At 38.1% G+C, this 20676-nt stretch overlaps 1 protein-coding gene across 1 annotated transcript; it reads right to left on the bottom strand.

The window, feature by feature from the left end:
- Positions 1 to 3148: 3148 nt before the first annotated feature.
- On the bottom strand, positions 3149 to 18980 carry LOC134876563 (N-terminal EF-hand calcium-binding protein 1-like). The gene is made up of 12 exons (XM_063901591.1): positions 18681 to 18980; positions 14809 to 14833; positions 11495 to 11603; positions 10344 to 10369; positions 9969 to 10066; positions 6679 to 6937; positions 6424 to 6503; positions 4983 to 5036; positions 4678 to 4790; positions 4475 to 4552; positions 4226 to 4317; positions 3149 to 3227 (listed from the first exon to the last, which is right to left on the bottom strand). Exons 1-12 carry the CDS (start codon positions 18795 to 18797, stop codon positions 3199 to 3201), a joined length of 1080 nt encoding a protein of 359 aa, XP_063757661.1. The 5' UTR covers positions 18798 to 18980; the 3' UTR covers positions 3149 to 3198.
- Between the last annotated feature and the right edge of the window lie 1696 nt (positions 18981 to 20676).

The following is a 20676-nucleotide window of genomic DNA, read 5'->3' as shown; positions in this document are numbered from 1 at the left end:
ACTCTTTGGCTGATCAAGGGTTTTTTGTCCAGCCAGGCTATTCAAACAGTGACTCAACATATAATTTTCAAACTGTAAATGGTTTTCCTTTTCAGTAAAATAACACACAATTGCAGTTTGTTTTTAAGGGAGCTTCAGACAGGGACACAATTATGTGCTGCAGGTTTAGTCTGCATTTCTGGCATCTCTATGGCTAGAAAAAGCCATTAAGATATCTTGAAACTAACTTAAAAATTGACCACAATGATATAATGTGATCTGTTACTTCAGTTTTCTGGATGCACTCGGTGCTATAATTATGTATGGTTACGTACTCAAAGCGAAAATGGAAACTTCAATGTTCCTGTTTATGGGCATGAGTGGTAAAATAATGCTAAATGTCATCATTTGTATAACATATACTGAAACAATCTCAATCATCTCCACAGTTATTCTGCCCATAAGCTGATTTGTGTTTCTCTTTGATTTGTGTTTGTGTCATCTTCCGGTGATGCCACAGCAAAAGTGTAGCTAATGACATTAGGCATCAGAGCCCATCCGATAAGACGGATCAAGCACTCTCTTATTCCAAAAATAAATTTAGCCCTTAGGGCCATAAGTAAATCCTCCTTGATAAACATTCACTGATATGGCCTGGGAAATGCTAGAAGACATGCTACTGCACCCGTTGCTGCATCCGCTACTGCAAACTCCCACGTCCTCCTACATCCATCACTCTGCTACCTTATAGCTTATCACAAATCTGGCCCCTCAAGTGTGTTTGTGTGTGTGGATGAACCTGGTGCTTAGGCTTTCTGCTTTAGTTTGCTCCTCCGTTGGCGTCAATGTACCCTTACAGATGACCCTGACATTCCCCTGCCAATATCTCCCTGTCTCTACACGCATCAATTATTCTCCTCTCACCGTGTCCTCAACTATTCTAACCACTTACTCTTAATGATACAAAAGCACAAACACAAGCACAATATACTCCAAATTGATCGAATAGCTGTTAAAGTGCTTTAACATTGTGGAAAGGCAAACTTTGTCTGCTAATGGATGCCAAACACCACATATGGCACCCATTCACAAGCAATCAATCCACACCACATTGACCTTGCTAATGTCCACCTTACATTTATTGGTGTCTTCTCAGTCTGTTTTAGAAATAGTAATTTAGAGTAATTTCCTAGACGGATAAAAAATCAGTCAGGTTTGATTCTGGGGCACCTGACATGCGTGAAACAGGATGTATTATCCCACGCAGCTGGCAATTGTTCTGGCCCGAAAATACCAGCAGGAGCCCCACTGTCACTGAGGAGAATATCGTAACAGGAAAGGATTAGGGTTTGAGATCTGAAGCAGAACAAGCATTTGCAGTTGTGAAAGACAGCATCATCTTCACTTTCTTCAGTTTGCATCATAGAGAAAACCTTTCCATTACATTTACAGACTGAAACGTTGGATCTCTCCGTGCTAGAGTTTTTTTTGGAAGCATGTGTGTTATGTAAAAGGATTTTAAGTATTAAAATCCAAAATTTACACTGCTTTCTTTCAGTAAGTAAGTTGCTGTGAAGTCAAATAAAAGTTGATATATATGTATATATATATTTATGTTATAAGAAGAAATAATGAAAGTGAAAGAGACGGTTCAGCTTGTGCCTGAGGAGAACGAGTCTTCTAGAAGAACAAAAAGGCTTTGAAGAGTGAAAACGAGCCAAAACATTTCAATCTGTCAGTCTTATTCAGCCAAGGAGAAGGAAATTACTATTTTTTAAATGATTTTTTGTTCTTTATTTGACAGCTGTATATATGTTAATTGGATTCCTGTTTAGTGTAGGGTACAGAAGAAGCCAGCAGACAAAGAAAACTGAGGTGGCTGCTCAATAGAGGCAATCATTTAAACCATACATTACATTTTAATTTGTTAAGTTATTTTTCAATTAGATCACAATTCATAAACATTGTACTCATTCTTAGCCAGGAGACAATTAATTAAACATGTAATGTCATCAACAAGCCATGAACTTTATTTCATGCCAAAAAACAAACATAGCATCCACATAACAACAGTATATTCTTCATAAAAGAAAAGATAAAACACTTTAAAAAAGAGTGAACACATTCATGTTCACGTTATCTGAGCAACCACAGCTTACTTGACTATCATACTGTACATTAACCAATGTTCTACAACAACTACTTACAGCTTTCATTAAATACTGTACACAATCTTAATAGACTGCCATCACATAGAACAGCTTCTCCTGGATTTATGTACTCAAAATATAAACTTCTATGTGTCTTCTACGTTACTGTACTGTTTACACTGCAAATGCAAAACAATGGCTTTTGGTTGTTTTTTTTCTAGAGTAACAGTACAAGTAAACCTCAGACTTATTTGTTATTGTCCGCTAATATCTGACTACACTTCAGTGCAGCTATTGGCTTGTTATAACTGCAGTTAAGTTGACCTTTTATAATAGACAATCTACGATAAATATCCATTCTTTACAATTAGGTCCACGTTTCATATTTTTCTAAAGTGCAGGGGTGACACACTTATAATAACATTTGAGATGCGGACCACAATCAACTACAGTATGTTCTATCTACTGGCTTTCTAACCCATCAGCAAAAAGATGCTTGGCAGCGAAGCTTTGAGGGAGACAACAAAGCACAATACCACAGAGAGAACAAGGGGAAATGCAGGTAAACCCTACCACTGTTTTAGTCTGTACTGGAGAATGAGGGATGGTGATGGATGGACAGATCAGTTGTCATTCATGTGTTTCTATTTTTGTGACATCGGTGACATGACATCTATTCTGATGCAGAGATGTAGTTTTGATTTAAATAAACTAGCACTGAGAAATAAGAAATCATGCAAAGGTTTTTTTCTTTTCATTTCTTGCATTTATATCAAATCAGTAGCAAGAAGTGTGCCAGTTAAATGAGTGTTGGCACAAATCCTGATAACACAGTAAAATATTGCATTGCCTTAATTCCTCATCTGCAAGGTTTTACATAGTTTTACTCCTTAATGATTTATCCGAGCAGTCTTCTTTGTTATAACCTCGGAGCATAGCTATGCAAAAACAATCCTGGTCATGCCATCAGGAAAAAGTGGATATCAAAGAACAAAAACAGATCAAACGATTAAACAATCAGCCTTTCCTCCTGCTTTTATTGTATTGAATAGCAGCAGCTTTTTCTCTGTCAGTTGTTGTTCATGATCCACCAAGAAGCTGTTAAATGAAACAACAATGAAGAGTCAATGCCAAATACTCTTTTCTTGCAACACACAAATGAGCACATGACAGGCAGAGAAGCTAACATGTATTTCTATTTTTATTACAGAAAACAATGGAGTCCTTAGATATCAATCCTCAATTTTTCTCACATATTTTACTTGCAAATAGTGTTAACAAATAGTTTCCTATTTACACATCCAGTAGACAGTACATGGGTCCCGCAGCAATTATTCAGAGTTACTGTGTTAATTTCACCTGATTTCTGAGGGAAATATCTGGCTGTAAAGGGGACTCCACAATGTTTAGCAGCATATTGCTAACTTTATCTGTGAATTGGTGCTAGGCAGGATTTTAATAGTTTATCAGATTTCTTCCAAGTCTTGAAATAAAGGTGATGAGAGGGGTGCGAGTGAACCAAACATTATAATGACACCATATGCGTTTATTTCCCTCACTGTCTCGCTTTCACTTTGAAATCCTGTCCGCTACACGGTACAATCTTCTGGGTAAATGAAGGCTCCTTTTACTGCCCAATGCAATTACAATACTATCAATTACTATCACCAGTAGTGGAAATGGCGGACAGTGAAACAACCAAAGTAAGTTTGGAGTACAAAATGTAATAAGAAAGAGTAATTCCTTTGCAGTGATGCCAACCTTTTTTCAATAAAAATAGCCAGCACTAGATCTAAAAAGGCTGCAACAGTGGTGCAAAAATAATGGAAATGCTATGTCTTTAATATAAATGTAGCAGCTTTAAGTCAATGCCATTCCACCCCCCCCCCCCCTGTAAATCAGCTGAATTGTATTATTTTCCACAAATTGTTCTCAGATAATCTGTTGTATCTCAAACCAATTAAAAATAGTTTATTGTGTGAGACGTGTGCTATAATATTTTACCACAAGGCTCTTATTTAACATTATAAAATCTTTTTTTTTTGTGTGGATCAATGCATTAAAATAGCAGCCTTCAATAACAGTGTTGTTTCTACCTGGAAGGAGCATGGTGGAGACCATCTCCGGTTCTTCCAGTGAGTCAATGATGCAGCGCTGGAAGGTCTTACTGATGGATGACTGCAGGTAGCTGTGGGGAATGGAAAAGGATGAACCTGTCATTTGCCTCTCAGCATGACAGTAATGCTTTCAAAGAGATCTGTGCACAGGGAGCATTTCGGTTCAGCAGTGAAACTCTCTGAACATGTTTTCCTGTCTAATATGCTGTGAAGCTCTTCTGATCCTACCTCATCCAGGAGAGACGATCTTGCCAAAATTCATACATGATGAAGCAAGATCTGTCTGGCAGGTTCTGGACTGAAACGCTAAAAATAAAAACAGAGAGAAAAAAGGGCAGTGGGGATTATCAGATAGGGTCGGGAAGATTGTAGAAATTTCAAGTGGCAGCATCCAATCACAGAGAGATCCTGAGGCAGACAAAGAGACATACTGCAGGTTGGTAGGCTGGCTGCTGGTGGTCTCTGTGTAGATTTTAAGAGCTTGTTGAAACTGTTCCACATCCTTCTCCTTCACAGACATTTGTCTTTGGATCAGAAGTATGTTCTGAAGAAAGAAAAAGTCATAATCACATCTACAGAAAGTTCAACACATTTGCCTCATTTTGATAGTTGTAATTGTAGAAGGGATTTCCAGCTTTTGAAAAAGGTCATATATAATAAAAATAACATGTAACAATTACCAGTAAAATCATTGCACATATAGAATCAGACACAAGCTCACACAAGCTGGACTCACCGAATTGTATGTCCCGGCCAATGTGTCCTCTTTGAGAGGTTCAAGATGTGGGCTCTGAAAATAGGACCATCAATATTTTTATTAAGTTATGAGCAGAACCAGAACTGAGTCCAGCAGTAGGTACAAATAATTGGCTCACACAAGGAAGCCATATTCATGTTAACCCTCCAAGAGCCTCAACACTATAGCCTGGTCTGCATGGCCAAGATAAGAACAAATCATCATTAGGGTGTAAACAGGCAAGCTCGTTATCTCCCGAGCACTGATATCTAACGTTGGAGAAAGCCTCATCTACTATTGAAGATAAAATGCATAATAAAAAACTAAATGAATCCCACAGGAGAACCATAACGCTAATGCTCTTCTTAAGACCTACAGGCAAAGATATTTGTGGCTTAATGTAAATGTTAGAACATTTGAAAACATCTGTAAACATGTTTAATCCAAAAGCATCTATGACAGACACACAAATATATCTGTATTTAGTATTTGAGTGAATCACAGCATGTTTGCACAGGGTGATATTTATGCATGAGTCTCAGTTTGTGTGGTTGAACACAGCTTGTATTGTTGGCCTCAACAACCACACACCCTTTTACAGATTGTCCTCTGTCTGCTGGGCAAACACTGTGTCTCCGAAAACACTCAGAAGGGCTCATACGGTCTGCTTTGACATCTGTCTGTAACAGATGAGCATATGTAATGAAACCTGATCCTTTCACCTTTTGGCAGCGTTTTTAGTCTTTCTTACACATACAACTAAAAAAAAACATGGTTTGTATATATAAAAGTAGAATAAGGCACACATTTCATAGCAATAACCTTAAAGGCAGAGTGGGATGGCAAGGGATAGCCTTGACCAGCCAAATCAAGAATAATATGTCAATCACCATTGATGGTTATGACTCAAATTCAGAGTTTGCAAATGCAATGGATGATTTGTAATTACGTTGATGATGAACATGACTTTAAATGTGCACTGTGATCTGTTATGATATGATGAGTGACCTGTACTGCCACTCAAGAGTCTGCAATCAGTGCCCATTCTGTCTGATTAAGAATAAAATATGTTTAGGTTCTCAAGGGGCAATTTACATATACATCATACATAACACAAAATCAAGATGCTTGGCAGCGAAGCATTAGAGTTTCAGAGGACGGTGTCTATTATTGCAGAATACCAGAAAACTTCAGCTCCACACGAATGCATCTAAAACTCACCATGTGAATGATTTTGAGGGTCAAATATAATTGTATGTTCCTTGGAGATGACCCTCACAAAAACCAACAATTTTATAAACATTCAGAGCTCAGAGTTTCTATAAACAATAATATCTATTAAAGGAATTAATCTTCATTTTGTGAAGAACACTTTTTTTTCTCGTGAGTTAGATGAACATGTTGGTCCACTGAATATGAAGCAAACAGATTTCATACAGACCTCCCACTCCAGTTTGTCAATGAGTTGCTCCAGTTGGTTGATCTGGGAGCCCCAGTGGTTGTCTGGCTCCACGCTGACCCCTGACCCCAGAAACAAAACATCAGAACGACACAGGAAGTCCGAACAATGACGGGATGCTTTTTATTTTTGTGAACATCCTCCTGAGCTTAGTAGCTGCAATATTACCTTTTACATTTTCAGTATTTTGCTAATTTATACAACCACTTTCTTAATCTCATTGATAGTGGAACCTACCTGTGGTGAGCATGCCAGAGTACGGGTCGGTCGGGGAGAGACACATGTTCTTTTGGATGCGTCGACCGGGGCGCTTGGCCACCCTCTGGATAGGAAGTTCCTCGGGCTTCTTCAATATCCTCCTCCCAGTGCAACCCTGGTCATGAACCGCATCCATGGCACAGTCCAGCGATGACTGGAGGGACTGCAGCTGGGTGGAGGTTTCCCTCAGCAGGAAACGTGTCACAAACTGCCCCAGCACTGATGAACCCTGATACTCCTGGACAGAAGAGAGTTGGGACAAATAAATCAAGGGCAATCATGAAATGCGAAAAGATACATTTTTCTATTTCCATTTTTGTCGAATCTTGAGAAATGAGACATCTTGAGAAATGTTTCTTGCATTCTTGTCCTTGATATGATAGTCTGTTAATCTTCTCTTCAAACTGAATTGACTGATTCTCAGCTAATTTTCTAATACCCTGAAAACCTTGAATTAAAGGTTATTTGTGTTTAGTTAGGATGATGTTTCACCCTCCCTTTCAAAAAGTAATTGCATGTCATTAATCAGGTATCTCATTGCTGTTATTTGGTGAGAGGAGCCAGGTAAAAATAGAAGTTTAAACACATAAACATTGTGTCAATAAAATTACACTGAATTAATGAATGCAAAGCAGAAAGAGAGATAACAGTCTTTTCCATTTAAAGTGATATGATGAAAATAAACGGATGTATAGTTTGTGGAAGATGTTCTATTAGCTTCAGTGCTGCTTTATTTTTGCCAGCTCAGTTTTCATGGATAATGAACCCTGTCAAGACCACCAGCACCCTGTGGTGTGACCAAATTCAGAATGTTAAAAGAAGATTTTTGAAGAACAACCACAAAGCTTTTATGTGATCATCTTTCCTACGTGCTCTTTCTCAGCAGAAGAGATGCAGCATGATTGGACAAATGAACCTCCATCTTTTTCTCTATTTCTCCTTCCTTTCTTTCTGAAAAAGAGGCTTGTTATCTCAGAGCACCATGAAGGACACATTTTACTCTGTGGATTTTATCATTTTACTCAGGCATTGGTAAAGCATTGTAAACTGGAGTTTATATAAACATTTTATCCATATTATTTTATGCCACAAATCAGTCTTGCTTGCCCTCGAGCACTGCTATACTGTACGATCAGTTTTATCTTACGTTCAGCAAAAAGAATATAATAAGGCTCATCTCAGGATAGCTACTATAAAAGGGCAGCTTCTCTTCAGGGCAAAGAAAGCTTTTTGACTGACTAATAGCAGCATGAAAAATGCATGAGCTGTAGCCATGGGTGATATAGAGCGAGGAAAGATATACAGGGGAAAAAGAAAATATTGGAGAGGATTGATGTTCAGAGAAAGGAGATAAAACAGAGAAAGACCAGGGTGTGTCTAAAAAAGACAGAGTGAGAAAGAAAGCATAGGAGATTTAAGCAGCAGAATGATTGTGTGTTTGCGGTGCAGTGCTGCGGAGGATCTGACGTCAGATCAGTTTGACAGCTGGGAGGTTTGTCAGCCTTAGTTACTGTCAGCTACGCTCTACTATCACCCTGAGTTCTCTCTTTACATCAGGAACAGCCCATTTCTCCACTGCAGTGAGAATAAGTTGCTGAAAATCAAAGACGCCAGCCTCATAATAAGACTGCATCTATCTATTCACTGCACTTGATTCTCTTCTCTTCCAGATAAAAATGTATATTCACCCAGCTTGCTTAACATGGAGGGTTAGCTGAGATCGATAAATAAGTGAGCCGAGCTATTGATTTTGTCTTAGAAGAAGTTCTCTGATGTTGTACAGCCCTGCATGTCGAGCGCAGACACGTTAATCCCCTCTACATCTCAAAAAATACACAGCCTATTGGTTCTGCTCTACCGGGATTCATACCAGGATTTCATAACGCTCTGATTAGCATGTTTCACGTTTCAAGGCTGGTGATGTACTGCAGCTCTGTGTCTCATTATCTGGAGAACATGTGAAAGAAACTGTACTGTAAGTTTCACTCTTTTGAACTGAAAAGCATTGATCTCCATTTCAGCTCGAGAGCCATACATTTACAATAAGGAGGGAACATGTGAGGAGTAAAACCAGAGGAATGAAAACATGTTATGATTCTAGTTCCTGGATACTGGTTGGAAATAAAAAGCAATAAAATACTTCACAGTATGTGGTGTCAGTTGAACAATGCAGTGCAGTCAGTGTTGTCATGTGAAGATGAAACACAAGAGTTAACTCTGCAATGTGAGGATGTGCTGCTTTTCTCTGTGTTTATATCACAATCAGAAAACCTTTAATCGTCCCACAGAGGGGAAATGTTCATTATTACAGCAGAAAGAGCCAAAGACAGCTTAATATTACACCCAAGATACAAAAAAAAATATATATATATATATATATATATATACAAGAATCACACAATTTACAAAATACACAAAAATAAAAGTATAGCAGCCAGATATGTAATGCACAGTTATTAATATATTAGCTGAAAATCTGCATGAACAATGTCCGTTAGGCAGACTGCTTTGTTTCAGACTGAAATGTGTCTATAACTATTAGATGGATTGCCAAGAAACTGTGTACAGACGTTATTGGTGCACATTACCTGTTGGGCCCTGACTAGCACGTTCACATATGTCGTTGTGAATGAAAGGTCTTAAAATTTGGAAATTCATGACTCCCTCAGGATAAAATACTTCAGTGATCCTCCTTGTTTTGACTTAATATTAAGATATCTTCTAAGGCGCTAGGAACTTCTGCATTTTTTATGATTTTTGGACATTTGATGGACTGCACAATTGACATGATGAAAATAAATAATGCAATTATCTAGTTTAAAAGTCTCCAATGAGCCCAATATGATGATGTTTGCATAAAAATCTTTAGTGGCTGTCATAGTAGTTTTCACAGGGAAAAATGTCTGCAAATGTTTCTCACACTAACAGGACCATTTTTAAAAGGGCGCATGTGAGCTCATGTTTGAAAATGCATTGTGAGTGAAGAGAGGCAGTACAGACAGCAAGCAGAGTCTGTCATGCTGGGCAGTTCTCTTGTAAAGACGCGACAGCAGAGCGATCTCAAAGACCTCAGAGAGGGTTTCACACTGACAGCTGAGAGGCACAAACAAAAACAGCCTGAGAGTCTGAATGCTCGGAGGCATGACAGCTGCTTACAAATGTTCTACAAGCTCAAATGGATAAAAGTCCACTCATGTCGAGCAACACTCAATAATGTCTTCCCTCGCAAAAATGATCATGGTGCAGGGGTGAAAGCAATAATCACTCACCTCTTTAGTTTTATCCATGGCCTTCAAAATGGCCACATTCAGCTTTTCAAGAGCAGACAGGACGTTGACATATTCCCCCACATGGGGAGATAAGTACCCTGAAGAAGAAGAAGAAGAAGAAGAAGAAGAAGAAGATAAGATGAGCATAATTTGTCGAAAAACTGATAACACTGATTGCTGATTAATTAATTCAAATGAAAGTAGTTTGGATACTCATAATTACATCTTGATTTCTGTGACTGGGACATGGCAACAGCGTAAAAACTAAAGCATTGGGCCTTAATGATAGATAAAGTGGATCATATGTATCTGTCTAGCATTGAGAGTCATTTGATTTACAGTCTGAAAAAAAAAGCATGAATGACATATGATTACCTGAGAGTTTGTCTATGTCCAGGTTGCTGTAAAACAATGGGAAGAAAAATATTAATCACAGTCTTTGGAAGCCTGAAATATTTTTGTCAAGTTGATTTTGTTAGACATTTGTGAACCTGTGACTCTTTATCAACCACCAGCTTCAGGTCAACTTAAACATTGGTAACTTAAACCAGATACCTGCAAAACATTCCCATCACCCTCAGCCGTACTTTATATTCAGTGCTAGTGTTATGATAGCCTTAAATAGTGAACTTCACACCTGTAAACAATGTACAATACTTCATTGTATATATCACCAGTTAGCATTGTTATTGAGAGAATGTTGCATACCAACATTTGCATTTATCTCAGTGCTCAGTTTTAGCCATGATCTGTGTTCGATTAAACAAAGAGGCATTGATTTTCACTAAGTGCATAGACAAACCACTGTACACACAAGCATTACTGCCTTGCAACTAAACCTAGAACACTTTTACTGCCCATGCAGGTACATAATATGTTGTCTTTATGGTAATTATCACATAGTACAAGATAAAGTAATTGACTAGACATTTGTATAGTAAGGCAAAGTGTCTTGGATATCATATTTGTGGATATGGAGTATTGTTACAACTGTACTTGTTGTAACAATACTCAAGAAATATAGAAACTGGACTGGTTTTCATAATGTAACCTTAACTTTTAAATGAACACACAGACAGAGTTTAGCTGCTTGTTTTTGAATTGCAAGCTTTCTGTCTTAAGTTGACACCACACCAAAAAGGGCGCAGCTAAATCTGCCACACTTGAGAGGCAATTCTTCACTGTGATTAGTTGGTACGTCAGTGATGCCAACAGCAAAGAGGAGATTTGATCAGTTTTGTGCCCACAGACATAGTAAAAATAGTCCTCTTGGGTTTTTCTTGGGCTATAATACCAATTTATTCCGATAAACGATTCAAATAGTGTTTATGCTCATCAGCAGGCAAATAGTGCACCGCAAACTCTGAGGCGTTCACACCAGAATTAAGGCTCCCTGTGGAACATCGACATCATCTCTTCACTGAAGTGAGGGATTGTTGACATCACGCTGCCAGGCAGCGGGAGAGCAGAAGGGGCTGCAGATGGCAGCAGAGTTGGAGGACGTCCAAAAAGGAAGATAAGCTTACTCTGTCTGCTTCCTATCGATGGAGGAATATAGCTCCTGCATCTGGTCATCAGTGAGGATACCGTCAGTAAAGTACGACTGGAACTCCTCCAAGGACAGCTTCCCGTCATCTGAAAGGAGATAAACCGTGAAAATTACACCTGATTGACGCCTCAGAGTTTTTATCACCCTAATGAAGAGTTTTCACCATTATTCAATTTAATGATTCAAGGCTACTTTGACTTCACAACACTAAATTATTTCAGGCGATAAACTCAGAGGTGCTGCTGAAAACGAATTTATTTCACATCAATCGGCATAGTATAAAGAATCTGTCTTTACTTAGCTTTAAAACCTCTGTCAAGGATTAATCTAAGAGTGTTTCCAGAGAACTAAATGAACATTTGACAGTTATGTTCTATTAAGGGACTGACTTACTGCTGCTAATGATTACCTTTTTAGTGAAGTGATATAGACTCAAATCCAAATTATGCTCCTGGGAGTAATAAACCTAGGTGAGGGCCGCATTTTCTTTTGAAACATCACCACCTATAGCTGCTTTAATTTCCTCAATCCTGAAACCTTACACTCTCAAATAAATTATCCAATGTTTGGATTTTTTGTGCAACTTCATAACAATCACATGTAACATTTTGAACATCAATTAATCTTATAACTGTCTTTGGCTAATATACACAAAGACAAGTGTGTGATTAAGTTATGTACAGGCCACCTCTGAATAGCAGTGTCATGTGACTCAGGCCTGCAGGGTGCTGAGGAAATTAGGAGCAGGGATTGAGGGAAAGCTGGAGTAGTCAGAGTAGACTTTACTTGGAGAATAACTGTAGACGGTAATGAGATCTCTCCAGTCTTGCTCTCTAAGCACTGAAATCTTTTGAGACAAGGCTCTGAGATCCCCACCAGGCAGCAGAGCTCAGACTGACGGCCAACAGTAAATCACATCATCTGTGAGAACTATTTTGAGTTTTTGCCAGTTCTCACAATGGACAGCTCTGGACATGATACAGCAAAGGCTTATTATCAAAATGATTCATTTCCAAAAGAGATTTGCTTCTGATATCAGCAAGTTGTATTCTGTGTTTGCTACATTAAATAGCAACCAAGTGAAAACTGTTACGCATGTGCTGTGTTATCATTAAACCCATAAGAAGAAAAATCTGTGCTTTACTGGACATTGAAGAATGTATAGGGCTGATCATTTATTTTTTGTTCAGTGTATCTAGAAAAGCGTCATGACTCGGATAAGTGGTAGAAGATGGATGGATGGATGGATGGATGGTATTTAGAAAACCACTTTCTGTTCTTACATGTTCCATCCAAGTTCCAGGTTTCAAAACTGTCTGGACAAGTTTATGGAAACATTTTGTTCCTACAATTTAAAAAAGAGTGCCAAATATCAGCTTCTCACAAACTACTGATAACATTCCTCTCTTTTAACTAGAGCAGCAGCTCTTCTGTACATCCATGCCTTCTTTGAGGAATCTGCAGCAGTCTACAATCCTCTGCAAGAAATACAGCACAAAGGATGTGAGGCAAAAACCTCACGTTGGTTCCTATTAAGGTAGTATCAAGAGAGATAAAGCCAAACTCCCCTAAGCACCTAACATTTAAATTGAAACCGTTTTTAAATCATGAAAATAAATAAAGTAAAACAGTGCCTCTTTGTGTTAAAACTTCCAACAAATCACCTTGACTAATCATTTTGCTAGTTGTACAAATAAAGCTTGGATGAAAACACTTCAGTCTGTTTGTATGAAAGTCTTCTGTCTCTTGACTGTGACTAAAACCTAATAGCCAATTTATCAAGGATTTCTATATTGGATTTTAATATATTGATCCCTGTGCACATGTCTGAGCTCAGTGTGCATCAATATAAGTGGATTAGAATCCCAGCAGGAGGCTTCCAGTCAGTACCTCATGTTCTTTTAATGTACAATTGTTTAAATGCTTCTTAAAACTATAATTCTTCATTACAATAGCATGGAGGAATAAGAGTTTAGTTGGTTGGTAGCCATCCCCTCATTATGTGGTAAATCTGCAGTGCTCGAGGCGTGTCATGGCAGCCCACTCAGTGCTGATTGGTAGGAGGCGCTCTCCTCTCGGGTGCACGACTCAGTGACTTCGTGAAGAGCAGAACCGAGCAGAGCTGTGCTGCAAATTTAAGATAGCTAACACAAACATACGCCAGAGTTCTCTTGATTTAGCTCCCTTCGATTTACAAAGAGTAAAAATAAAAGCTTTGTGTGAGTGCTAGAGGGCGGCGCGTGGTGTGAAAGAACCGGAGGAACAAAAAGCTTCACAAAAATGCAAGATGGAGATACAGTATATTCCATTAACCAAAATGGAATTAACATCTATTGCTATTAAAAAGAAGACACAACTCTAAGTAATAAAAAAAAAGACCCCCATCCTTTCTTTCTATCCTCTACAGAGATATCCTCACAATATTAACAAGAAAAAGCATCCCGGCTGTTTCTCACAAACTTTCCTAATTTTTTTGTAATCTAAATATCTCCACACAAACTGTAAGGCACCCCATACGACCCCCCCTCATAGCAGCACATGCTGGTTCATTAATCCCGCTCTTATGTCACACATTCACCGCCTCCCCAAGGAAACTGATCAGAGTTTGTCTCTCCTCTTCATGCATTTATCTTTTGCCCCTTTCCCATTTCACGTTCCATATAATGGGAGATGCAGTGCATGAATTAAAAACAAAGAGCAGAAAAATGTTCCTGTTTGTCAGCACTGTTTCTTTTCCTGCAGAGCCGAATGTTCTGTGTTTTCCCAAGAGATATGTGAGAGGAGGGGGGGGCTTCCTTTGAAGTTGATTTAAATGTAACCCTGTCACACATTAATCAAATGTAATGTTAATGTTTGCAGGGGGGATACATTAAAGTTGCATTAGGTGCAATTCTCCAGTGAATTTACACCATTTGGAGTGAAACGTTTATTTCCTACTGATTGTTTACTGTATAGGAAGATTATATAAGGTGCCGGTTTGAGTTTTTTACAGTCCCACCGAGGATGCATCATTGGAAATCACTGAGACGATCATTGCAGGGCATCTTGTCAGTTTCAATCATATCCCAAAACCAAAAATATGCAGTTGCACACCTGACCTTTGTTATTTATAGCGTTTCTTCGATCTCAAGGATGGCGATAACACAGAAGCAACGATAAATCTCCTCTGAGACAAAACTGTCTGAACAGAGTCGTCAAAGTAACTCCTTTTGATTTCCCTGGTGCATCTCATTTTCAATTGAATTTTAACTAGCCATGTAGTCTAATTAGCTTAATATTTTGCCTACTCACCATTTTTGTCTGCCCGGCGGAATATCTGCAATAAGAGGAGAAGATCACGTTAACGTTTTTTATGTCTGTTTACATGGATGACAGAAGAAAGTGGAACAATTTTAAAACCATATGTGAATTATATTCAAAGAGGAAAAACAGTTTGGTGATTTGGCTTATTCCTTTTTCTATACAGTTACAGGAGGATATATAAGAGGAGCTGTAATTTCCACAATGCAATAACAGAAGAGACATCTCAGGAAATGAAAAGCTGGTATTTATATGCACCCGACAGGAGCCGTGGAATAATAGCTTTTATGGTTTTTCTCTCCCCAGGCATTGAGAACGGTCATGCTGTTTCCTTGGTTCTGGTGCAAATACTGCAAGCAGGATGTAACAGTCCTTTGAGTTCCCTGATTTATGCTGTGAACACCGTAATGAAGTCATCACTGATATCTTTCATCTGATCTCCGTGTTACACCTAACCGGAGAAGTCTGATCCGTTGGTGAAGTGAAAGGTGTTTTGTGTGAGAGTGGCACCTCTTTTATTTCAAAGTGGTTTTTTTTCTTTCCTGCTCAATCACCCTGTGTGGACTGATAGAGTCCAGTGACTGGTTGATTTAGTGTTTCATCAGAGTGGAGCGGTGCACATCCAGCTGTCACCTTTCTACGATATCAGAGCATAAAGGCCCGGACACGCTCTGCTCACATCCTCCCAATACAATACAGATCCACTGAGCCTCAAAGAAATCTATACGAGAAAGAATGATACCAAGCGTGTGTACAGAAATAGAAAAATTGGAACCTTGAAATGTGTATGCTTCACTTCAGAGAGCACTATAAGGGCTACACTATGTACGCTGACTACTTTTGAAACACATACTGTACAGTTTCAGGCATTTCCTACTACTCTAGGAAACCCCTGATTTCCATTTATCCCTGTGTAGTCTTGATAATTATGCACGGTAAACAAAGATAGTTTGCTCTCATGTATAACCTCAAAACAATATTGTAGCATTGACATTGAAATGTATGCAGATTTGGGGTGTTTACTATAGAGGATTATACAACTCAACTTAACTGTTGAAACTATTAACAGTACATATTAAAAGCTAGACCTATCACAAATTAAATAAGAACCAATAACAAATACAAACATCTCAAACAAATCAAAAATACTCAAAAACCTAAAACACTTAATACATTACCAGGTGGGCTGTGCAAACCTGTATAATTAACTTTACTTATTATGGACCAAAAATAACACTGACCATTGATTATTAGACTAAAAGGAAGCCCTAAAGCAATCACAGGGAAACTCAATTTACAAAACCTTTAGTACTACTAGTGCTCTCATTAATTACCAGCAAAGAAAAAGCTACAAAGATTTGTATTCAAATATTACCCATTGATGTATCCTGTTTATTTTTGATTTGTCTGATGACCTTTTAATGCCTTATTTGCCTTTTACAGGTATCATCTCCGGAGTGATGAGCAGCCATTAAGGCTTTTGGCTGCTGATGATAGCATGAAACCTGGAGGCTGTATCATCACTGTCAAATCTTCCCAAATTCCCCAAAGTGCTTATGCCAGCATCTTGTGTAGCTGGCCTCAGAGGAAGCCAAAAGGTAGTTGCTTCGTAAATTAAATCTGGGAAACAAATTGAGAACATCGGCTCTGGAGAAACCTGAGGAGGAGATTTTCTACACCTCATTCCTCCATTGTGTCGTTAAGAATGAGTCAATGAAGCTCATCCGACAAAGCCAATGACGATCTCCTAACAGCAGTATTATCTACTTGGACTCTGCTAGGTAGTCATTTCCTATGGGGCCCTATGATTTCACACTGACTCATATTGAACACCATAAAACTACAGCAGGTGTGACCGACACCTACAGCACATCTTAACTGTCTCCCTTAGTTAAGTAATCCATTACTCGATGGAGTGAAAAGGATCACAAACTATATGGATAATCAACTCATTGCAGATTTAAGGTTTTATGCAAAGTGACAGAAAATGCAGTCTCTCAATACAAAGATACCCTGCCTCTCTCTATTTATACATTGAACTGAAGATCTTTGAGTTTTGACTGACAAAACAAGATAATTAACTTCATCAGAGATGGATGGACATTTTGGATTCTTTTCATCGATTTTTTTTAGATCAAATGATTAATAACAAATTGGTAGATTGCAGCGCTCATCTACAGAATCCCAGTTGTTTATCAAACGCATGACACAAACTCCAATCAGCCCCTCAAGCTTAATTAAAGAGGGCCTATTATGCTCATATTCAGGTTCATATTTGTATTTTGTGCCTATACTGTGACATGTTTACATGCTTTAATGTTCAGAAAATGCTTTATTTCTCTCATGCTGCCTGTGCTGCAGCATCTCTTTTCACCCTCTGTCTGAAACCAGAGCCCAGTCTGCACTAATTGGTTAGCCGGTCGGCTCTGTTGTGATCAACAGCTTAGAGATGTCCTGCCCCTTAGCCTATCAAGTACAATGTGTGGGAGCACTAGCCAATAAAAGCATGAGTGTTACATGTAATGAGGTCTCTATGTTACGGAAGTAAACAAAGGATTTTAAACGAGGCGTTTCAGGCAGGGGGGAGTGTGGAGGAGAGAAACTCTACATAAAAACCTATATAACACACTACAGGAAAGGGAAAAATCCCGAAAAGCATAATAGGGCAGTACTTCAGCTTGAATAATTATATAAAAAACATCCTTACTTAGAAAGACTGATATCAGCAAACATTTGGTTAAATGTTTTGTTTTTCCTGCAGATATATACATGTGAGCACCAGTATGGTTCAGTTCTTAGAAATAAAAGAGAAACATGGAGGTCAATGACAGTCAAGTTAGGAAGTTGCCCTCCAGTGACCAATCATTTATTTCTGCAGTCGTAAGAAGAAATGACAGTCTACCAGCAACAATAATAGGTTCAGTAAAGAAAGGTTATGGGCTGGAGCAAATAGAGGCTAACTGCATTTGAACAAATGCGTAACTTCTGCAGGAGTATATGACTCCCCCTCTAGCTAGCCAATTATCTGCCTGGAGGAAATAGGAGAATTTTATTTATGGCCAGCTGTCAGGAAGTCTAAGGCTGGAAAATGATGCTGCTGATACACTTCTTGTATTCGTGTCGTGAGTAGCCCAGAGGCAAAACAGCCATAGAGGCTTCAAACACAAAGCAATGTTTTACTTTATTTTTTTGCATGAGCTGTTTTTTAAAAATATATATGGAGGGTTAACCAGGTATATTTCAACACTGTAGCAAAAAGCTGCATATTAATCCAACCCCCTCTGAAGCAACACTCTGATTAAATAATTCAAAATGTGACATCTTTGTATTTTCATGTTTCTGTTTGGAGCTGTGTGAAGGGAAGGGTGCTCATTAAAAAATCATTGCATATGATGCTTTATATATCATGTTTCTTCTGTAGGGTACAACCAATGTCATCAGCCTCGCCATCATATGGGGGGAAATAAAAAACGACTAGATTAAAACAATCACATTGTGATGCTTTACCGGTCAAATGAAAAAAAAGGTCTGTCAGATGAATGTGTTGAGGCATTTCTTTTGTCATTCACGCACTAATGGGCATGCACTCAACTCACCTTGCTTACATAATAGGGCTGCTGCACATCAAGCACGATATGAATGGACGGCTTCCTACCTCCATATAAACCATTCATAAAGAGCAGGATAAAGAACGGTGTATTACTCATATTGCACCTTCGAAAGACGACCCTCCTCCAAGAGCTGAATGTGAGCAAAACAGTTCTAAATTTGTATACAATCATGCTTCAAATTAAGGAGAAGGGGGGATTTTGAGCCTATATTGCCAATTAAACATTACAAAAAAAGAAAAGGGGTGCACTTACATCATGAAAAAGAGAGATGGCTTGATTTTGGTTGCGGTCAAGCTCCTTCTGTTTCCTCAAGTGATCGTGTTTCGCAGACTGAAGACACATGGTGATCATCTCCGTGCAGGCCAGCATCTTGACGCTTTGGATGCGATTTTTGTTTTAAAATTGTGAAAAGATTGTCCGGATCCCGTGCTTTTGTGAGGGTTGTCCTTGTCAGGAAGGATAGTGGATGATGATGGTAGTGCTGTGATTCAGTCAGGAGGAGATGTGGACCCTGCTTGCTGCCCTCTGCCTGCTGCACGTCCATAAACTCCTCCTCTACATGAGCAGCAGCAGCAGCAGCAGCAGCAGCGATTCATAAAATGCACCATCTGCTGGTGAGAACACACACACACGCACACACACATGCGCGCGCACGCGCACGCAAACACTATACCTCAAACTGACAGGCAGTGAACTATTTATCTTGATAGATTTGAATTTGAAATAAAATTGAAGAATCTGTTGAAAGGCTTTATTGTCATATGCATCTACAGTGTAGTTAAGGCAATGACAAAGTCAGGCTCCTCAACAATGCAACATACATACATACATACATACATACATACATACATACATACATACATACATACATACATACATACATACATACATACATACATACATACATACATACATACATACATACATACATACATACATACATGTAGTAAAAAGTGTCTTCAATTTTCTTTTTTGTGAGAAACATCTTGCAATTTAGACTTTTTTTAATTGAATTTTTTTTTCAAATTGTACAGTGCTGGTACAGCAGTAGAGGACGTCAATACCATTTTAGTGTGAAAAAACAGCCAAAATTAGAAGATACAATTAAAATATATGTGACATATTATGCTTGTAGAGTGATATAAATAAAATTATAAATTCACCTTTATTTAAAAATAAATAAGTAATTGATCTGAACATTGCTGTATATTCGGCCACTAAAAAACTAGTTTGGTTTTTGGTGAATGCTGCCAAATCTACAAAAGCGTTATACTCAATGTATTGGAAAAAGTACTGAATTAACATAAAACAATCAAACTAATTTAAAAATCAGTAAAAATGGTGCAAAATAATGTCACAAGACTAATGTGCAAATCATGCAGGTGAAATATATATCAGAAAAATATAGAGTAAGATGATCTAAAAATAGAATGTAAAAGGAAATGCTGTACAGTGAAATAGATTGTATTGCTTAAACCATACTGTACATTCTATACTTATTCTAATAATATTACACACCTCTCACACTTATTTACATATTACATCCTGCTTTATATTTTGTATTTTGTTTTTGTTAATGTCTTCTGTACATTTTCTGTCAAAAAATTTACTTTTTTGTACTGTAACTATATTGCCTTGTTTTTTATGCTGCTGCAACATAAACATTTCCTTAAATTGGGATCAATAAAGTAATTCTATTCTATTACTGTGTCAATATTCCAATTATATTCCTAAAAAAATTAATTATTATTAGAAATACCCTTCATCAAACTCAGTATCTAAGTGAGATGACCACTATGAACAGTGGGGAGTCACTTTACATGAAGGAGTGTCACAACTTTCATGGAACCCTATCAGCATCTTTGCACCTCCCATACTGTAGGCTACACCAGGGGCAGAGCAGGTACTAATACTACACTGTAAATATACTCTGCTACAAGCAAAAGTCTTCATAGTCTTAAAGTTATAGTATAATCAATCAAAAGTGAAATAATGTCTCCTATGACATGTTATATATGATATCATTAAGCTATTTAGGACTAAGATTTAATGTAAAATCATGATTTTATCGTTAGTTGTTGAGTATTTTAATACGTTGTATTATACTACATAACGTTTTTTTTGTATTATAGATTCATCTGGTGGTTCTCTTCTCCATTAATTGATTGATGGGTTGTAAAAACTCTGAAATAGCTGAGACATGCTGTCACAATTACCCAATAAGAGCCGAAAGTGACACCTTAACCAC

The sequence above is a fragment of the Eleginops maclovinus genome, chromosome 1 (assembly GCF_036324505.1).
Source record: "Eleginops maclovinus isolate JMC-PN-2008 ecotype Puerto Natales chromosome 1, JC_Emac_rtc_rv5, whole genome shotgun sequence".
NCBI classification, from domain to species: Eukaryota; Metazoa; Chordata; class Actinopteri; order Perciformes; family Eleginopidae; genus Eleginops; species Eleginops maclovinus.
The sequence above is the reverse complement of the archived record's forward strand: the minus strand, read 5'-3'. Positions and strand labels throughout refer to the sequence as shown.